The 17371-nt window shown below is 60.7% G+C and overlaps 1 protein-coding gene across 4 annotated transcripts; it reads right to left on the bottom strand.

Annotated features, from left to right (window-relative positions):
* Positions 1–196: 196 nt before the first annotated feature.
* LTBP3 (latent transforming growth factor beta binding protein 3) lies at positions 197–17297 on the bottom strand (the record flags this gene model as incomplete). Of its 4 annotated transcripts, none has more annotated exons than XM_079928376.1 (28): positions 16549–17296; positions 13302–13655; positions 12977–13179; positions 12684–12789; positions 12367–12459; positions 12082–12204; positions 11426–11584; positions 11154–11339; positions 10591–10607; positions 10442–10514; positions 10175–10264; positions 8236–8361; positions 8020–8151; positions 7772–7900; positions 7410–7532; positions 7046–7168; positions 4195–4317; positions 3827–3946; positions 2837–2965; positions 2358–2525; positions 2086–2169; positions 1652–1780; positions 1410–1547; positions 1168–1308; positions 875–1036; positions 697–777; positions 484–615; positions 197–348 (listed from the first exon to the last, which is right to left on the bottom strand). In XM_079928376.1, the coding sequence occupies exons 1-28, from the start codon at positions 16880–16882 to the stop codon at positions 197–199; spliced, it is 3930 nt and encodes a 1309-aa protein (XP_079784502.1). In that variant the 5' UTR covers positions 16883–17296. The 4 variants fall into 4 exon arrangements, with proteins under 4 accessions (XP_079784502.1, XP_079784503.1, XP_079784504.1 ...); XM_079928377.1 differs by having other exon boundaries at positions 13326–13655; XM_079928378.1 differs by lacking the exon at positions 1168–1308 and having other exon boundaries at positions 16549–17297.
* Positions 17298–17371: the final 74 nt, after the last annotated feature.

The following is a 17371-nucleotide window of genomic DNA, read 5'->3' as shown; positions in this document are numbered from 1 at the left end:
ACCCAACATCTGCCTATGAACCGGGTGGAGCTGGTATGGGCACCCTTGGAACACGGGGCTCGGGGAAGGGGTCTGCGGGCCCCGAAGGGTCCCTGGGTCCGAGCCCCGAGTCAGGGCACAAGCGAGAGGCGGAGCTCGCCCCAAGTGTCGGTCAGAAACTCCTCGGTGATTGCCGAGGTCCAGACCGAGGGTGGTGTCAGCGGCGGCGCTGGGGCACGCAAGCTCCATGTGGGCGGCTGCGCGCGAAGCCAGCTTTGCAGACGCAGCGGAAGGAACCGCTCGTGTTCACGCAGCGCTCGCTCTTGCATAGTAGCCCGCGCTGGTTCAGCTCTCGGCACTCGTCGATGTCTGGGTGTGGGAGTTAACAGGTGCGGACTTCGCGACGGAGCCGGAGCCGCGCGGCGCGCTGGGCTTCCGGTCCAGGCGGGGTTCTGCAGGGCCCCGCCCCGCCCCTCCATTGCCCCGCCCCTCGGCCCAGCTCACCGACGCAGCGCGCGCGGGAGGCGTCTAGCTGGAAGCCACCAGGACACTCGCATACTGCGCCGCCCGGCCGAGGCACACAGCGGCCGCTCACGCAGCGGCACTCGTCTGAATCCTCCTCCGAGCTGTCCTCTTCTGCGCCGGGAGAATGCAGACGTCAACACCAATCCCAGCGATGGCCGCGGACCCCGCCTCTGTCCCTCCCTTTACACTCACCTCGCGGGGGCTTTCCCAGCAGCAGGGGACTCGCGTCCCAGAAGGAATTGCTCTCACTCTGCGACGTCGGGCAGTGGGACCCTGAGAGGGCAGGGGGCGGTCAGACGTCTGCGGCGTCGATTCACCCCGGCTCCCGCCCCAAACTCCCTCCCGGGCAACCCCTCCCGGGCCGGCTCACCGGCGCCGCGCGGCGGGCACGGGCGGCACTGGGCTCCCCAACCTCGGCCCTGGCGACAGCAGCAGTCGTCGAAGGTGAGGGCGGGCCCGGCCAGGGGGCCCGCACACATGCCGTCCTCTCCGCGCTGGCTCCAGCACACGTCCCGCCGCTCCGGGGCACGCTCTGCGGAGGGGGACCCGGCGTCAGGGAGGAGCGCCCTCCCCCGCTCCAACCCACCCTCGGGGGAACCGCGGCCCCGGGTCTCCAGGCGGCGGACAGGGCTCTGGAGAGCCCAAGATGACCCTTGCCCTCACCGGCCGGGCTCTCGGGGAGCTGGCAGTCGCGGCCAGAGGGCCCGGGCACCCAGGGCGGGCGGCACTCGCAGCGGTAGGAGCCCGGCAGGTTGACGCAGCGGCCAGGGCGGCAGGCTGCGGGGTCCTGGCACTCGTCCACGTCTACGGGCAGCGAGGGGATGATGGGTGTGTAGGGGTGGAAGTCACAGCTCGGCTCGGCCAGCCTCCCTCCTGTTTCCCCAGCTGGCCGACCCGAGCCTCACCCATCTCCTCTGGGCTCAGACACTGGCGCTGCGCCGGGCTGTACTCGGCCGGGGGCGTGCAGGCGCAGCGGTAGCCACCGCGCGTGTTCTCACACACTCCATTCCGGCAGTTAGACTCGTCCAAGCACTCGTCCACGTCTGAGGGGAGGAAAAGCGCGAGTGGTAGGAACCGGCCCCGAGTCGGGTGGTTGTGCGTGTCTCCCGGCTGCTTTCCCGCGGCCACAGGGGCCGGCTGCACTCACCCACGCATTCCAGCAGGTTCCCGTCGTAGTAGAAGCCTTGCTTGCAATAGCACTCGTAGCCGGGCTGCGTGTTCACGCACTTGCCCTCCTTGCAGATCTCCGCCCCAAACAATATGCATTCGTCGATGTCTGCGGAGTGACAGGCCGTGGGCGCCCTCGCCCTCTACCTGCGGGGCCACTTAGGCCCCGCAGCAGAGAACGTGTGGGTGGGGCTTACGGTGGAAGGGACGAAAACTCTGTACGAGGGGCTTTTCCGAACGCTGACGTAAGAGTGGTGGGGCGGGGCTTTGTGGAGGGGCGGGGCAGTCGGTGAGAGAGTGGGCGGGCCTTACCCCACTACCCGCCACTGACAAGCACTGGCGGGATCGGGGCAGTCCAAACCTCGGCGGGCGGAGCAGGGCATGCCAGGTGGGCGGAGCCGTGTTGGGGCTTACCACGGTGGGTTGGGATTCCGTAGTTGACAATGTTGTTGTCCTGGGTGTAGCCCTTCCCGTCCGGGCAAAGGCTGTGGAACTCAGCTACAGCGAGATAGTGGCCGTGGGGAAGGAAGGAGGCAGGATTGAGCGCGTGTGTGCTGGCTGTCGGGCACAGGTCAGAGCTCTCGCCTCATTTCCCACCTACCCAGGGAGGGGCTCTCTCCCCCAGTCCGTTTCCAAATGAAGAAACTAAGGCTCAGAAAAAGGAAAGGGCCTGCCCGGCTCCTGACCTGAGCTGTAGACTGGGCAGGGATAGATCTCGCAGTGGTCTCCCCAGCCAGCCCCCAGGGAGCAGCAGCACTCCTGCTGGGTGACATTGGTGGCCAGTACACTGTCGCAGAACACGGTGTCATCGAAGTTAAGGTAGCACTCCTTCTTGTGGTGGGGCTGCTCCACCTCTGAGGGGAGGGGAGAGCAGCTCAGGTTCCTGCAGAATGTCTTTGCCTGTCCACGCTGCCCACCAACCTCATCCCTCTATTCCCCCACATCCCCTGGCTCCCCTTAGCTGCACTGTGAAAGCCAAGCTCCGTCCTCAATGTGGCATTCAGGGCCCTCCTGTGAGGTCTGGCCCCACCGGGCTCTCCCAGGCAAAAAGAGATTTCTTCCTGTTCGCCACATTCCAGAGGGTGGGACCAGGATACAACTCTGAGCCCCAGCTGCAGCTCAAGGGAGTTGTCTAGATTGAGGAGGAATCCGAGAGGGCACTCACCCTCACAGCCGTGCTGGTCCTGGGTGGGCATGAAGCCTTCATCGCAGACGCAAATGTAGGAGCCCTGCAGGTTCTCACAGGCCCCATGGGGAAGGCACAGACCCGGGTCCTGGCTGCACTCATCTATGTCTTCAGGGAGTGAGGTGAGCAGAAAGAATCACTCAGAGGGAAATGAGCCCCTCTTTCCCCGGGAGTATGCCTCAAGGGCCTCACACAAGATCAGAACCTGAATTTCCACTGTGACTTCAAAGTACACATGACAGGAAATCCACTCGCGTCTGTCTGTGCATGTGGGTAGTTGTGTGCACACTCGATGTATTATTCTTCATAAAACCTAACAGAATGAAGTCCTAACTCTCAGCTCAGCATTTGGGGACTTTCAGTTTGGTCTCCCAATATCTTTAAGTCTCATCACCCTTTACTCTAAACTACCAACACCCTCAGCTCTGTGCTTAGGGCATAGGTGTCTACTCTCCCTTAAAACACAACTAGTTTCTTCCGGATCTCTGTGCTTTGCAAATACTGTTCTTTGGGCCTGGAATACCATCCCATGCTTTTCTCTGCTTAGGGAATCTATTTATGCTTTAGGGAACCCTATTTATGCTTCAAGTTCCAATTCAACTGTTGGAATAAATCACTAGTCCAGACCTCTTTTGGCACCCAGCACCCTGAACTGTAAGAATCAATTTACATGTCAGTCTCCCCTAGCTGGGAGCCCTGGGTCATTGCTCAATATCTAGTATATAGCACAGAACCTGGAAAATATTAGCTGCTCAGTAAACTCTTGTTGGATGAATGCATACAGAGGTGATTTGGCACATAGTAATAAGCACCGTTAATTACTGTCATTATCACTGTTGTTGTTTTCAGTGAAAGAGTAGAAGGATGAGTGAGTGGATGGATGGATGGAAAGACAGATCAATAGTGTGTCTAGGAGATTACTGCTGCCTGCCATTGCTCCTCGGGAGCTCTCAGCCAATCCCCCCATACCTTGGCACTTCCGGCCGCCTACCAGCCGATGCCCCTGGGGACAGAGACATCGATAGGAGCCATTGGTGTTGATGCAATCACCCCCAATGCAGGCTGCGGGAAAGTCACACTCATCAATGTCTGTAGGGAATCAAAGAGGGGGAGAATCTCAGGGGCTAAGCCCAATCACACACAGCCTGAGGCTTCCAAGGCTTCCCAAAGAGCCCTGGGTAGGGCCCACACCCCAGGCCTCATCTTGCATCTGGATGGGGGCTGGCCATGGGAGTGCCTGGCTTGTTTACAGGTAGCCCCTGGGCTTGGCGCCTGGGCAGTGGAGGTCTTGGGGTAGGGAGGAACAGGTCAGCCCCCCAACTCAAGGGCCCCCTCACCCTCACAGTGGCTCCGGTCCCTTGACAGATGGTAGCCAGAGAGGCACTGACACTGGAAGGAGCCTGGCGTGTTGGTGCAGATGCCGTTGTCACACACGTCCCCAGCCTCACACTCATCCACATCTATGGGGCACAGGGGCTGTCAGAGGGCCAGGATGGGACGGTCTTGGGCCTCTGCTACCCTTTTCCCACTCCTGCCCATGGCCTGGAGCACCAGAGCTGAGGTGAGTGGAGCTGGAGAAAAGCATGGGACCCTCACTCTGCTCCTGTGTGGCACACTATGCCCTAACGACCAGACCAGGTGCTGCCAGGAACCCTGGGCCACGTATGATTCCAAAGAACTCAGGCCTCCCCATCCTTCGTCTGTTCTCACCAAACAATCTCATTCTGCCCTGGGCTTCCTTTTGCCCCAACTGCTCTCACAGCTGCTCTTGCCCTTCCCCCACCTGCCGTGGCTGCCTTCCTTCCCATGTAAATAAGCTCCCCTATATCTTTGGTCTCACAGAATAAACTTGTTCTGCTTGTGCAGTAAAGGGACTTGGCTCTGAGAGCATGCTTCTCTGCAGTCCTTTCTGGTGGAAGCTGGTCGTTGCCCACACCCCAGACCCCTTTCAAACCACACTCTTCCTCCGAGGTGCACCTGGCCCCCAAGCCAGCCTCTCTATTGTTGTCAGCACCCACCTTCCTAGCCCCTCTCCCTCTCTCTTCCTCCCCATCCTGCGAGTTTTCAACGTCCATTTGGACAGCCAGGCCCAGCCTCTGACCTTACAGCCCTTCATCCCTCAGTTTCTGTGGCCTTCACCTCAATGCCAGCCACTCACTCTCGGTGCAAGGGGCTGGGATCTGCCCCCTCTTGGACACCTCGGACGCAGCTTCCTTCCCGCTGTCTCCGCTGTTCTCAAGCCCCCAACTCTACCTCCTCTAGCAAGGGCCCATGAACACCTCTCCTTCCTCCTCACTGGTCTGGCAAAGTCAGAGCCCTAGCCTGCTTCTCAGGATCCTGGGTGCTGAGCGGGGCTGGAGCCAGCCACCAAGCTGAGCACCCTGGGCCACTCCACTCCCTCTGGCCTCCAGCCCAGCCAGATCCTCAGCATGGCTAGCGCTACCCTCTCCTCCTCCTCTCAAGCCTTGACACTCGAAAGCCCCTAGGTAGCCCCCGTGCTCTTGGGCAGTTCCAAACCTCTACTGTTCTCCTCAGCCTACAGCCTACACCCCACTCTGGTGATCCCAGGTCTCACTCCTCCTCACTTGCTGCCTGCATCTTCTGGCCTCCCGTCATGCCACGGAAGCTCCCCTGCCAAGGCCACCAAGGACCTTCTCGTCTCCCCAGCTAGTCCTTATTTTACTAGAAGCTCTCTGTTGCATTTACCTCATCCTCCTCTTCCCTGCATGCCTCCGCTCCCCAGCTTCTCAGCTAGTGCTCCCTGGGCCCTCCCACCACCTCTGCTCCGCCACCTCCTGCTCCGATTCCCCTGCCTTCTACCGACGTGGCAGTACCCACAAGGCTCTGCCAAGGCTCCCCTCACCGGACCCACCATCCTTGACTGCACCCCGAGGCTCCACAGCTCTCCCCAGTGCCTACCCCGAGGCTCCACACACCCCCAGTGGCACCTCAAGTCTCCGCAGCTCCTCCCAGGGCACACCCCCAAGGCTTCACACCCTCCCAGGGACACCCCAAGGATCCACACCCCCACAATACACAGTTCCAGTTGGGTGTGTCTGGCCCAAGGTTTCCAATCAGTATGGCCCACCCTCTGCTGGCATTGCCAGCTGAAAGGCCCACAGGGACCACCTGCTCAACTGTCCAACATGAAACTTAATGTCTTCCTTCTCAAACATGCCCCACCCCAGGGGACCCTATCCCGGTGAGCAGAACCCCCTGACTCACCCAAACTGGAAACCTAAGGATCCCTTACTCCCCTCTTTCCTTCACCTTGACATCCAGTTCACAAGCAGCCCAGGTAACGCGTTCTAATATTTCTCTAATATCACATAACCTCATGACCATCCTTAGGCCTCTATTCTCATCAGGTCCACCACTGTCTCTGTCCTGAGTCCCCACCAGACCTCCAGCCACTCTCCACAATGGGCATCAGGGAACTTTCTAAAACAAATGGCCAGTCTTGCCATTCTTCCCCTTAAAATGCTTCACGTGCCTCCTAATAACCTCAGGGTGAAGCTCAACCTCTTGGGCAGGGCTTAGGTGGGCCCTTCAGGGTGTGGGGACCTGCCCCTCACCGGCCAGCCTCAGCCCCCATCCCCTGCTTACACCTTACATTCCCTGTACACTCCGTGCTGGTGTTTGCCTCTGACTTCGCTGGCGCTGCGCCTGGCATGCTCTTCCCTCTCACCTTTCTTTGCTTGGTTAACTCCTGTTGATCCTTTAAGAGCACTCAGACCTCCCTTTCTCCCAGCCCTGCTGAGGTTTCCCAGGAACACCCAAACTCCATCCAGTCCTACAGCCCTGCGCTCTACAGTTGGTGTCTACTGTTCTCCAGTTTCTCTGAATCCCAGCCCTCAGCCTTCCTCCTGATACATAAGAAACATTAGTGTCGGGGGGACTACTAACATCCCCTTTCTTTTATATCTTTTTTCCCCCCTCAAATTAAAGTAACGTGCTTTGCAAACGCAGCTTCAAGCTTTGCCTCCTAAGATCCTTCCTACGTAGAAATTCTGGTCGCCCCCTCCTCCGCCAGGTCCGCTGAGGAAAGTAGTGAGTGGATCAGTGAAGGGGCGGTGTCTGTGAATTAGCTACCTCCTGCCCACCCGTCCGACAGACGGGGTGACCCAGTCCCCAGCTTCGGCGCGTGAATGGGTGGCGGGTAGCAGGGCGGGGAGAGCTGGAGCTCACCCAGGCAACTGCGGCCGTCCGGCGCGGGCGCATAGCCCTGGGCGCACGTGCAGCGGAAGGAGCCCGGGAGGTTCTCGCACCAGCCGGGAGAGCAGGGGCTGCCCTCGGCGCACTCGTTCACGTCTGCAGCGGAGAAGGTTCGCCGCGGATTCCGCCCCACCGGATGATGCACTGTGAGGGGGTGGGAGCCCCCTCCGCCCGGGATGGGGGGGGTCCTCTACTCCCAGGAAGGACGCCCAGTCTGGAGATGACTTCCACCGCCATTACCCCCGCTCCATCACAGGGGCGACTCCCGAAGGGCCCCGCCCATTTGCTTTCGAGGCCCCGCCCCCTACCCTACCCCGAACCCCTGCCTCGCCCTTACCGCGGCAGGCCCCGCCCCCCTGACTGCGGTAGCCAGGCAGACAGGCAATGCACTTGAAGCTCCCAGGTTTGTTCTCGCATTTGCCATCTGGGCAGGAACTAGGGTCTCGGCACTCGTCGATGTCTGCACAGTAGGGAGGAGTAGGACTCGTTTGGGGACAACGTGGCCGGCCAGGCGCTCAGCGTCCTCGGCAGGGCCTCCCTTCGTCACAAATCGACAAGACGAAGCAGGCCCTCTGGGCTCCGGACCGAAACCTCTGAGAGGCCCAGAGCTGGGCAGAGACGGGGGTGAGGCCCTCCGCCCCCACCCCAGGCCGAGGGACCGCTGAGGACCCCCGGCGGTCTGGATGGGGTCTTCCCCACCTTCGCACACGGGCGGTCGAGAGGTTTTGAGCCGGTAGCCGGAGTAGCAGTTGCACTTGTAGTGACCGGGAAAGTTGATGCAGAAGCCGCCGTCGCCGCACAGGTGGGGCTTGGCACACTCGTTCAGGTCTGAGCGGGAGGAAGGGGGCGCGAGGGGAGTGCAAGGCGGCGGAGGGGATTACATGCGGTCGGGAGAGCCCCCCAGGTCCACCTAGCCCCAGCGCCACCCCCGGCCCGGCCGTGCTCACCCACGCACGAGCGCCCCCCGGCGCCGACGTGCAGGCGGTAGCCGCGGTTGCAGTGGCAGTTGTAGGAGCCGCCGGTGTTCATGCAGATTCCCCTCCCGGCGCCGCACGGCTCCGCCTCGCACTCGTTCACGTCTGAGAAGGGCGCGCGGGCGGAGAGGCGTCAGAGGTCTGTCGGGAGCCAGGGCCGCCCCCGCGCCACCCACTCGCCACGCTCACCCACGCAGTAGCGGTGCTGCGGATGCGACCGGTAGCCCGGGTTACAATGGCAGGAATAGTCCGAGGGTCCCGGGACGCACTCCCCGTGGCCACAGATGTTCTGGTTCAGTCGGCACTCGTCCGTCTCTGCCGGGGTTGGGGGGTGGGGCGGTAGGTCAGGGGTCCAGGCAGGGAGCATTCACTTTCTGCCACGTCCCCAGGGAGGACCTGGATAGCCCATTACTAACGACCCGGATACCTGGGCCGGGTCGCACCCTAAGCTCGGGTGCTCCAATCCTAGGATTCCCTACACCTCCATCACAGATAAGCCCAACATCACAACCTCCGGCAGCCCCAAACCATGACCCCAGGTCCCTGACATCCCTATCTCCTCAACTCCAGGAAACCTTGATACTTCTATCCCCACTTATGATACCCTGACCCCAGTAACCTCAATACCTCAAACCCTGCAGCCTCACCCACACAAACATCCTCTAGATCAGTGAACCAACACCCTTTGCCTTAGGGACCTGCCCCCCCCATTCCAGAACAGTGGTTTTCCTCCCCCTCCCAAGGCAGACAGGAGCTGGTTTCCTGGGAATCCTGGCTCACACATGGTTGTGCATAAGTGGTCAGATCCAGGAATCCTCCTCACCCTATTTCCTACGATTCCTAGTACTTCGTGCCTCCACCTCTCCCCGTTGTGGTCCCTCCCCTGAGCCCTGCCCCATGCAGCCCAGGCCTTGATGCTGAACTCTACCCGTTCCCAAACACACCTGGCCAGTGGGCTCTTGCAGGCTGTTCTCTTTGAGATGCCTCTCCCTAGGCATCCTTAACACCCCCTCCTCTGAGAAGCCTCAGCATGTGTCTCTTCCTCCACATTCCCACAGCCCCCAGACTGTCCCTGGGTGGTTCCTAGCCTGTGCAGACTTCCAGGGCAGTCACCTTCCACCAGGAGCTCATCTAACCTCCGGTTTTCAACCAGGCTGGTGGCTTCCTTGTGGCTTTGGAGACCAGAGACATGGGCTTGAATCTGGCTCAGCTGTGTGACCTGGGACCAGTCCCTGAACCTCCCTTAGCCGCAATTTTCTCATCTGGAAAACGAGGCTAACAGTGCCCACTTCACAGAGTATGAGAAGGGTAAACGGTATTTAGTATGTAAAACTCTTCAGTCAGTGCCTGGCCCAGGGCAACTGTTCAGCCATAGCTAGCAATTACTACGATGCCCAAAACCCTGCAGACACTTCCCACAGCCTTTGGGATCAAACCCAAGCCTCTTAACAAGGCTCCCTGAGCCAGTCCTCCCCTAGTTCAGAAACACTGATCTGTGTGTGTGGTTTCTCCCTGCTCCATGAAACCAGGGTTTCATGTTTCCATGCCTTTGCCCAAACTTCTGCCCAAACTGGAATGTCCTTTTTCCCAACCCGCCCATTTCTTTCCCACTTCTCGTTGTTAATTTCTAACAATCTTTAAAGCCCTGCTCAGAAAGCCTTCTCTCATTGCCACCGTGCATATTATCACCCCCCACCCCCTCCACCCAGACTTCCTTCCTTCTCTATTTTTTTTTTCATAGCATTTATGAGACATACCAGATTTGGACTCATTGATCTGTTTGTTGTCTGTCTACTCCACAAGGATAGGGAACTTTTGTCTGTTTTGCTTATTACTGTATCCCCAGCACTTAAACAGTGCCTACACATAGTAGGTGCTCAATAAATAGTTGTAGAATATGTGAATAAATGCCTTTGGCCTGGGCTGACCACCATAATACCCGGATCAGTTGAGGGCAGAGTGGGATCTCTGCTGCACACCGAGGCTTCCACAGCGCCCAGCCCAGGGCCTGGCACACAGTAAACCCTGGATGTTTTAGTGCTCGGGAATGATTGAAGGGGGTAAGGGAGGAGAAAAACTGTTAGGGGCGTGGCTTACCTCGGGCGTGGCCTAGGTGGGCGGGTCTTACCTGTGACCTGAGTAGGGGCGATCTCTACCGCACTTCGGGACGGGGGCAAGTCGGGCAGGAACCAGGGCGGCGAGGGCCGGGAGATCAACTCTGCGGGCAGCAGGGCACACTCGTCAGCTGGTGAGGAAGCTGAGAGCGCCGCCCCTCTCTCCGCAGGTCACCGGCTGGGAACTTCACACCCAGCTTCACCGCCCCCTGGTGACTAGACTGTGAACTTCCCTGGCAGTGACAGCCCCTGAGGACTGGTTCCTATGGTGTCCAGCTCACCAGGGTAGGGCCGGGCAGGAGATGTGGTGACAGTCGGGTGGCTCTGCTGCGAGGACTGCTCTTCGATCACTGGCTGCGGGTGACAGCAACATGAGCCCTCTGTGTCTCCTTGGCCTCTCTGCCCCTCCCACCTGGGCTCTCATACTCACTGAGTCTGTGCTCACCCCTAGAAGGGAAGAAGATGGGGCCATTAAGTGTTGGGCTGGGAGAAGGGAGTCAAATCTGGGATTGGCACTTGGGTATTTGTGGTCAGGGTCCCTAAGAGTTCAGCGATCATGTCTGGATCAAGCATCAAGGGTTAGATCCTGAGGTCAGGGAGTGTTTCCATCACAGGTCAGTGAAGCAATGGTTGGACAAGGTCCTTGGCTTGGGAGGTTACAGCCAGGGTCAAATCCCTGGGTCAGCGGTCAGAAGGTCAGATCTAGGGGCAGCATTTGAGCTGCATTAGTGCCCTGGTCTGGAAATCAAAGGGGTCCTGGAAGTCAGAGGATTGAATCTGGAGAGCAATAAATGGTCAAATTCTGTTGATCAGGGGTTAATTCTGGGGTAGTTACAACATTGGTTAGGGGTCAGAGTATCAGCTCTGGGGGTCAGTGCTGGTCTGGGACTAGGAGTTAGACGTTAGACTCAGGTCATATCCGTGGATCAAGGGTCAAGGTGTCAGACCTAGGGGTTCAGCAACCGTCAGGTAACAGGAGGGGTCAGGCCAGACCTCTCTCTTCCTCTGTGTCCTCAGGTGGTGGTGCCCGGCTGGGGCTCTCAGGGAGCTGCTGGGGCTTGGGTGGCCCATCAGGGTGCAGGAAAAGGGAGAAGTCACTTTCACCCTGAATGGTGAGCGTCTGATGGGAGGTGAGGATGTGGTACCCCTTCCCAGCTGGACAGATCTCCTTGAAGGCAGCTGCGGCCAGAGCAAGGGGCAGAGAAGTGAGCATTTCCTGGATAGGCACACAGACAGCCCCCCAGCCACAAATGCCCCAGGCTCACCAGTGCCATCAGCTGGGCAGCGCTGGCACCTGGTGCCCCAGGCCTTGCCAACACTGCAGCAGCAGAGTTGGCGGGTGAGGCGCGTGGTCAGCGGGTGCTGGCACTGGTGCTCAGGGCTGACCAGGCGGAAACATAGGCTCTTCTCCTCTGGCTTGTCCGCTGCAGGGGCCAGTGGTGGGCATGGGCATCTGGGCCTGAACACTGCCCACATCCCCCTTCCTGTCTGCTCCAGACCTTGCCTCTCTGGCCCAGACAACGCTTAATCCTCATGTGGCCCCTGATCGCACGTGACCCTGAATTCATATGACCCCTGAAACCTGTGTTATTCTGACCTCATGTAACACCTGAAACTTCGGTGACCACTGACCCCATTGACCCCTGATTCTAGCTGCTCTAGACTTTATCCCTCCCACTCATCAAGCCCATGGTCTCATATGACCTTGACTCCATATAATCCCTGACCCCATGCGACCTCTAACCCCAGATCTCATGCAACTCCTGAACCCACTGATCCCTGACCCTATCTGCTCTGGGCCTTGTTTCACCTGCGGCCAGCCCTTGACCTCACTCTGACTTCTGTGACCTCTGATCCTTACTGTTTGGAGGCTTAACCTCCCACCCATGCTTTGTGACCTCCAAGGATCCCCCAGTCTCACCAATGCACTGTGTGCGGGAGGGGCCCAAGCTATGGCCAGGTGGGCAGACACAGCGATAGGAGCCAGGGTTGTTGAGGCAGTCACCATGGCGACACATGCCTGGCATCGCACACTCATTGATGTCTGTGGTAAGTGAGAGTTTGGTCCCTCCAGTCTGGGGCCATAGGGTGACAGCAAGATGCTCCAAGAACCTCAGGGTTCTGCCCCTGCCCCACCGCCCCCCTGTCCACCGCAGGGCCTCCCCCAGTTACCCCTCCAGCCCACAGAGTCTCCAGCCGGCTGTACCCTGGCAGTGTGTGCTGTTGAGCCTCTTGTAGCCCTGGGGGCAGTCAGTGCCCACCTCCCCACGTACAGGCCCTGGCTTCTGCACCCCTGTGTCTGCAGAGAGAGGAGAGCATGGCAGGAGAGGACCTTGGGGGGCCTGCAGAGAGGGAAGGGAGGGCACTGGAGACAGGCAGGGTGGGACGCTGAGGGGAATTGGATGGGCAGTGAGAGGCTCAGGCTGCTTGGAGTGGAGTCTGCCACTGCAGGGCTGAGAGGGGTGTGGGCGGAACCACCCTGTGGGGAGTGGGAGGGAGGTCTCACTGAGCCAAGGCACTCACACTGCAGCTGGGGGCACTTGTGGCACTTGCTCTGGCCCCAGGCTGTGCCGATGCTTCCACAGCAGTCTTCCTGCTTGGTGAGGCCGGGGAGGGGATTGCTGCCACACTAGGGAGAGGAGTGTGGACAGGGGTCACAGGGTGCCCAGCCCCGACCTGGCCTCCCTCCTGAGGCCCTTTTCCTCCTCCACTCAACCTGCAGGACACCCCCAGTTTTGAGCAATCCGGGTGGGTTGGAACAGGGCAGCCCTGAGAGACTGAAGGGCCGGTCCAGCGGCGACTGTGGATTCACTCACGGGTTGCTTGGGCAGCGTGTCCTGGAAGCAGCGGCCCAGGGGCTTCTGGGTGGGTGGTCGAGGATGCGGGGGCTTGGGGTGCGGCAGCAGGTGCTGGGAGGGGGCTGGGCCCTCGGCGTTGGGCCCTTCGATGCGGTGCACTTGGACGGAGGCCTCGGGCGGGTGGTGGACGCGCACGTTCACCACAGGGGGTGGGGCCTGCACTGGGGGGCGGGGCACAGCGGCTTCAGGGCTGCCCCGCAGGGCTGGTTGGCAGTGTGGCGGTCCTCCAGGGCTGGCTTCCGCCCGGGACCTGCCACCCTACTCCCCGCCCGCCTCGGCCTACCGGGGTCTGCCCGTTGCCTGGTACCTTCCGCTGAGATCTGTCCTGGCCCGAGGGGCACCAGGAAGGCTGCATGCTGGGCAGGGGGCCCCTCCCCGGGCCCCGGCGGATCGGCGATCACCTGGACCGCGTAGATGGCGTGCTTGCTGGCCACAGACTCGCCTTCCTGAGCCAGGGGAGGCAGCGCGCCTGTGGACAGGGCCCCAGCCCGACCAAGCCCAGGGCCTGAGCCGCCAGTGCCCCCGCCGGTTCCTCCAGCGGGCACCTGGCAGAAGCGACCGGTGAAGTCCGGGGGACACAGGCACTGGTTTCGGGAGGAGCACTGGCCGCCGTTCATGCAGGGCAGAGGGCACACCACTGGGGAGGAAAGGTGGATCAGGGCCCAGGCAGACCCCTGTCCCAGCCCCCAGGCCCAGTCCCTCACCCACATCCTGTCTCTTCCCCTCCTCCCTGCTTCCTTGCCACCCACCAGTTCTGTCCTCCCTGGGAAGCTGGTTTTTGTAACACATCACACACACACACACACACACACACACACACACACACACTACCCTGTAAGTCCCCCAACATCCTTATACCCATGGGGCCACTGGAGTCTTAAGTCTTGGACTTAAATCCTAGATAGGAGGCCATGTGCCAACTGTGTGGCCCTGAGCAACTTACTTCCCCTCTCGGTGCCTCAGTGTCCTCATCTGTAGGACTGTCCTGTCTATTGAATGGGGCAATGCTTAGCGTAGTGCCTAATACACAGTGGGTCCTTAATAAGTAGTAGCAAATGATGATGATGATGATGATGATGACGGAATAGCCTTTCCCTCCCTTAGGCCTTTCCTGGAAATCCAATCTCTCTCTGGTGCTTCCTCCTCCTCACCCCTAAATTCTTCCCCTGATTCAGCCCTCTCTGGGCTCTCCCTCCCTCTCTTTGTCTTGCCATCCCAGGGCCCACACCTCACCATTGCCAACTTGAGCTATCCCTCTCCAGGACCTCTCTTAAGCACCTCCACCCAGGGGACCCTGTCAGAAATCAGCATCTTGCCTCCCCACCTCCACTTGGCCTTGAACAACCACTGGGAATCCCCACCTGCCCAGTCACTCATAACTGAGCCTTGATACTCCATCTCTCCTGCTCCCACTCGGGCCAGTTCTGGCCTCTGTAATATCTCATAATCCAGCTTCCCCCTCCCCATGCCCTCTGCCACTCCCCTGCCTGTCAACATCCCAAGCGCCCCCAGAGAAACTTGCTTCAGGCAAAGCTCTGGCACAGTCACACCCCTGCTCACAGCTTGCTTCCTTGCTCTCCCGTGGCCCAGAAGGAACCTTCTTTCAGCCCATCCCCCCCTGCTCTTTCCATGTGCACCCTATGCTCCAGGACTCATCTCCCGTCCCCTACAAATGTACCACATCTTCTGCCTCCCTGACTTTAATCATGCCTTTCCCGCCCCCTCAGAGCCTTGTCCCCCATCTCTGCATATTCACATCTTATCCTTCCAGGCTCAGCTCCTCCCCCAGGAAGAGAGCCTTTCCTCAGATCCTACCCACCCTCTGCCTCAGCTCTGGGTGCCAGAGGAGGTGCTGGGGGAATGAATGAAGGAGTGGCTCAGTGAGAGGATGGGATCTCTGTCTTTCTGTCACACACTCATATCTGAAATCCAGCCTTGGGGACCTGAGCTCACACACCAGGCCCAGCCCCTCTCCTGCCTGCCACATAGCTGCCCTCACTTCCCAGGATGGGAAGGTGGGGCTGAGGCTCTCTGGACACCTGAAGGGCCTCAGAGGGATGGCCCACATGCATGGCCATCGGGGCCTGGCTAAGAGCATCCCAGCCCAGCCCAGCCCATCCTGCCCGGCCTCTTGGGGCCAGTCTCTCAGGGCAGAAGGGGTGTGTCCTGGGCCGGGGGAGGCAGGATCCTCTCCTTCCTGCCTCCCAATGAGTCACCCATAGCGGTGAGGGTGACCTCCCTGTGACACCCGCCCACTGTGGCCTGGGCGCCGAGCCTGGGGGATGTGGGCAGCACGGATGGAGACAGCAGCCTGGGCAGGATGGCCAGGGGGCTTGGGAGGCCAGGCCCACGTATACTCACATGCACAGCCATCTCATCACACACACATGCACAGACTCATTCTGACACCAACACAGGCTTACATAAACACTCCCGTAGTGATTGCAGACATGCACCCCAGACAACACCAAGAAACAAGTACTTGATCCCAGTGTGCCACTCCAAAGCCGGGCATACCCCCGTGGGCGTGTCACGTGCAAGCACGCACGTGCACACTCGCACACAGACAGACACACATGCACGTCTCATGAGAACCCCACATCTGTGGGGTTCCGCAGGTCTGAGTGGGTACATGAGTATAGAAATGTGTAAGAGGGGCTGTTTTGCTGGTACCATCCTGGGCCTGGCCTAATTACCCTGTCCAGGAGGGTAATTACTGCTGGGACACCTCCCCCAGCCTGGCCCACAGGGCCCTGAGGGAGGAGAGCTGAGCCCAGGCCTGGCTCTCTGCAGAGAGATGTTGGGGAAGGGGTGGACTCCAGGTGGAACTGGGAAGTTATCACGGCTTGTTGGGGGGAGACTCTGAGGCAGAGCTGTTAAGATTTATGGGGGAAGCATAGATGGGGCATCAGGAGGAGGAGAGGTTGAGGACCCAAACCAGCCCCTACCTCCAGGCCTGCTCTCCACTTGTTAGGCCTCAACACCCCTCCCCTCTAAGACCTTGCCAGTAACTAATTCCCTCACTCCCAGCCCTGACCTCAGCTCCTCCTCCCAGAGAATGCAGGTGTCTACCACTGGCAGGCCCTACTTTAGACAGTTTTTAAAGACTTTTCCTGTTTCTTCCAGCAAGACTGTTTCTCGGGGGAATACTTATCCCTTCTCTGAGACCTCCTGCCCCCGGCTCACATCCCTCAAAAGCCCCTGCTGCAGGCCCTGGCTCCCTCTCAGGACCCAGCACTTTCCTAGAGGCCTGTGTCATCCAGGACCCCAGCATCACCCCACACCTTAGGCCTCAACGCCAACCCAAAGCTGTAAAGTCCAGGCTTCCATGCAGCCCTCCCAACTCTGGCCCCAGCACTCCAGCCTCCCAAGCCCCCTGAAGCCCCTGGGGCCCCAGGCCCTCAGGCTCTGCTCTCTCAACCCACGACCCCCAGGGTCACGTGGCCTACGTGGCTTACGCTGCCAGGTACCCCGCATTTGTCCAGGTGCCTGCCTTCCCCGCTCCCCCTGCCCGTGTCCCCGGCCCTCACCCACGCGGAAGCCGGAGCCCGTGAGCGTATCGGTGCTGTGGCCGTTCTCTCCGATGAGCGTCATGTTGGAGCCCTGCTGACAACTGTCCCGACACTGGCCCTTGAGACAGGTCCGCTTGCAGATCACCGGCGCAAAGACCACCTTGAAGCGCTCGCGGGCCAGCGCCCCGCCCCCGCCAGCGCCCCTCTCGCCCGCCGGCCCCCCCTCGGCCCCGCCGCCCGGGCCCAGCAGCAGTAGCAGCAGCAGCAGCAGCAGCAGCGCCAGCAGCCCCGCCGCCCCGGCCCCGCGCATCTCAGGGGCCAGGCCGCCAGCAGCCCCACGGGGCCCGGGCATCCGGGGCCGCAGAACCCGGGGGGCGCGCCCGGGCAGGGGCGATGGTCCCGGCGCCCGAGGGGAACAGCAAGCCGGGAGCCCCGGGAGAGGAGTAGAGAGGGCAGCGAGGGAGAGGATGGGAGGAAGCGCGCGGGGAGGGGACAGCAGGCGCGGGCGCGGGCCCAGTGAGAGGCAAAGAGATGGAGGCTGGACTGCGGGGAGCCCAGAAACTTCCACCGCCCCGGGAAGGAGCCCAGCCACGAGACGGGGCCGAGGGCCTGCGGAGGCCCCAACCTGAGGCCGGAGCGAGGAGGCCGGAGCAAGTTGAAGCGGAGAGGAGGAGCGAGGGGAGAGGAAGGCCGGGCGGCCGGCCCGCTCCGCGCCTCCCCCGGCCGGGCTGGGCTCCCGCGGCCGCCGGGAAGCAGGGAGCGCGCGGGGCGGACTCAGGGAGAAGTGAGCAGTTGTTTTCCCTGGCTGGAGCACGGCGCGGCGGCGGCGAGGGGGGCTGGG

The sequence above is a fragment of the Stenella coeruleoalba genome (genome assembly GCF_951394435.1).
Source record: "Stenella coeruleoalba genome assembly, chromosome: 8".
Lineage (NCBI taxonomy): Eukaryota > Metazoa > Chordata > Mammalia > Artiodactyla > Delphinidae > Stenella > Stenella coeruleoalba.
This window is presented reverse-complemented; position numbering and strand designations above follow the sequence as displayed.